Source organism: Lipotes vexillifer, unplaced genomic scaffold (assembly GCF_000442215.2).
Source record: "Lipotes vexillifer unplaced genomic scaffold, Lipotes_vexillifer_v1.1 scaffold1011, whole genome shotgun sequence".
In the NCBI taxonomy this organism is placed as follows: Eukaryota; Metazoa; Chordata; class Mammalia; order Artiodactyla; family Lipotidae; genus Lipotes; species Lipotes vexillifer.
Window position 1 is genome coordinate 930,833 of NW_006787698.1, and position 2,157 is coordinate 932,989.

The following is a 2,157-nucleotide window of genomic DNA, read 5'->3' on the forward strand; positions in this document are numbered from 1 at the left end:
TGGCCTGTCCCCTTCACAGAGAGCTGGGCCCAGGGTCCTTGGCCACCTCTGTCCCCAAGCTGGTGACCAGGGGTGAGAGTGGGTCACTGCTGGTCAGATGGCCCAGACACACATGCCGGGTTTAGGGGGGCTTCCCAGAGGGACACGGGAGTATCAGCAGGTGAAAGGGTGGCTGTGCCGGAGGGTGCGGTGTGCAGAGAGCCAGGGGCCCCCAAGGACCCTGCGAGGTCAGTGGGGACGGGGAGGGGCGCTGGTGGAGGGAGGAGGGTGTGGGGAGCAGGGCAGCGCCCACCTGCGGGCCTCCGTACACAAAGAGGACAGTGGGGTGCTTCTTCCCTGGCTGCACGGCGTGCGGCTTGTAGATCATGCCATAGAGCTGCACATCCGAGCGCGTGTGGAAATGGAAGATTTCCGGGGGCACGTAATCCGGGGGGCAGCCTGCGGAGACAGAGAGGCTGTGGCTCTGAGGGCCGGGCTGGGCCGGGGGGAAGCCCACCTCAAAGCAGGGCCCAAGTCTGGCCGACGCCCACACTCCCCCAGCCCTGGCGGGTGGACCGGAGGTACCCCATCTCCTGTGCTGCCCGACAGTTAAAATCAGAGGCCGAGGGTGGAAGTGACCCTGCAGCCTGTGAGCCGGCTCGGGCCAGGCCACAGTCTGGCCGGGACCAACTCCAGAGCCCCAACACTGGCTCATCTAGTATGGAGGTGATGACAGCGCTGGGATCTGATTAACGGACAGTTTTATGGCGGGGAGGGGGCTCTCTCTGATTTTCATGGTTACCTGTATCTTTGCAAAGCAACACTGGTTTTCCAATCCAGTGGTGAAGACAACTCTTCCTTTAAGTTCATTTAGGTTAAACAGAGTGTCGATTTAAGAGGAAAATAAGTAAATAGTGATGTAGGTCAGGGGTCTGCAAATATTTACTGTAAAAGGCTAAGTAGTAAGTATTTTTGGCTTTACACGCAGCAGAGCCATCGTGTGTCTGTGGGCTGTAACCACACTCGACGCTCTGCATCCTCAGGGGATTGGCTCTAGGGCGCTCCTCAGATACCAAAACCTGCCGATGCTCAAGCCCCTCATATGAAATAGCATAGTATTTGCATATAACCTATGCACACCCTCCCGGGTGCTTTAGCTTTAAGTCACCTCTAGGTTACTTGTAATACCTGATACCAAATGTTATGTAAATAGTTGTAAATATGATGCAAGTGCTATGTAAATAGCACAACTCAAGTTTTTCTTTTTGGAATGCTCTGTGGTTGGCTGCATCCATGGATGCGGAACCTGTGGTTAGGGAGGGACTGACTGTACTTGACTCTGCTGCTGCTGCAGCCCCAAAGCCACCACGGGTGATGCCGAAATGACTGGACGTGGCCGGAGTTGGCCCACGGGCCAGCTTGCCAGCTTCTCACAGATGTGGCCCACAAATACGGCGAGACTGGACTTTTGGGGCAGCGGTGCCCCCGTCTGCCTGCCTGCACGCCGGGGGCTGGGGATCGGGACACCCGCGCCCCCACTGCTGCCCCACTGGCTGTGCTGGGTGCCTTGGCAGGCCCCTCCCTTCCCTCAGTCTCCTCTTCTGTGAACCAGGGCCAGAGTTCCCATGCTGTCACATCCATGGTGACATGGGGAGAGTCAGGGACTGAGCTGTCAGATGGAGGGGGCTGCTTACCTATTCAGCTTTCGGGGGCGGTGATGTGACAAACTGTTTTCCAGCCCATAAAACCCACCCCAAACTCCAGGGATTCCTATTTCCTACAATGTTCTAGAAATCTGCAAGTGGCAGGGCTGGGTTCAGGGAAGGGCGTCCTCTTTAGTGAGCGCTTCCTATGAGCTGGGCGCTACGTGAGCGCTTGGTTTACATCCCACGGGCTGCCACTGGACCGTTCCGTAGATAAGGAAACATTTCAGCGAGATGAGCTGACTTGCCTTCGCTTCCGCAGCCAGAATTGGAACACGGGGTCAGCCGGGCAGAGTCCTGGCACCCTGGAGGCTCCTGGGCAAACTGACAAGCTGCCTCGTGCTCCCCGAGGGCCCTCGCGACCTACCCCCGGCTCCTTCCACAAACGAAGGCTTTGGAGCGTCTGCTCTGCACAGGCGCCCTTGGAGACGGCCGTCCCTGAGGACGAGGATGGCCCGTGTGGGGGCCCCCTCCG

General features: G+C 58.2%; 1 protein-coding gene across 1 annotated transcript in view; it reads right to left on the reverse strand.

Moving 5' to 3' along the window:
• The window catches only part of DPP9 (dipeptidyl peptidase 9), a 41,580-nt gene that overhangs the window by 7,908 nt on the left and 31,515 nt on the right, over nucleotides 1–2,157 (reverse strand). The window contains 1 exon segment of the mRNA XM_007460534.1: nucleotides 293–438. Coding sequence (XP_007460596.1) covers nucleotides 293–438 — 146 coding nt within the window.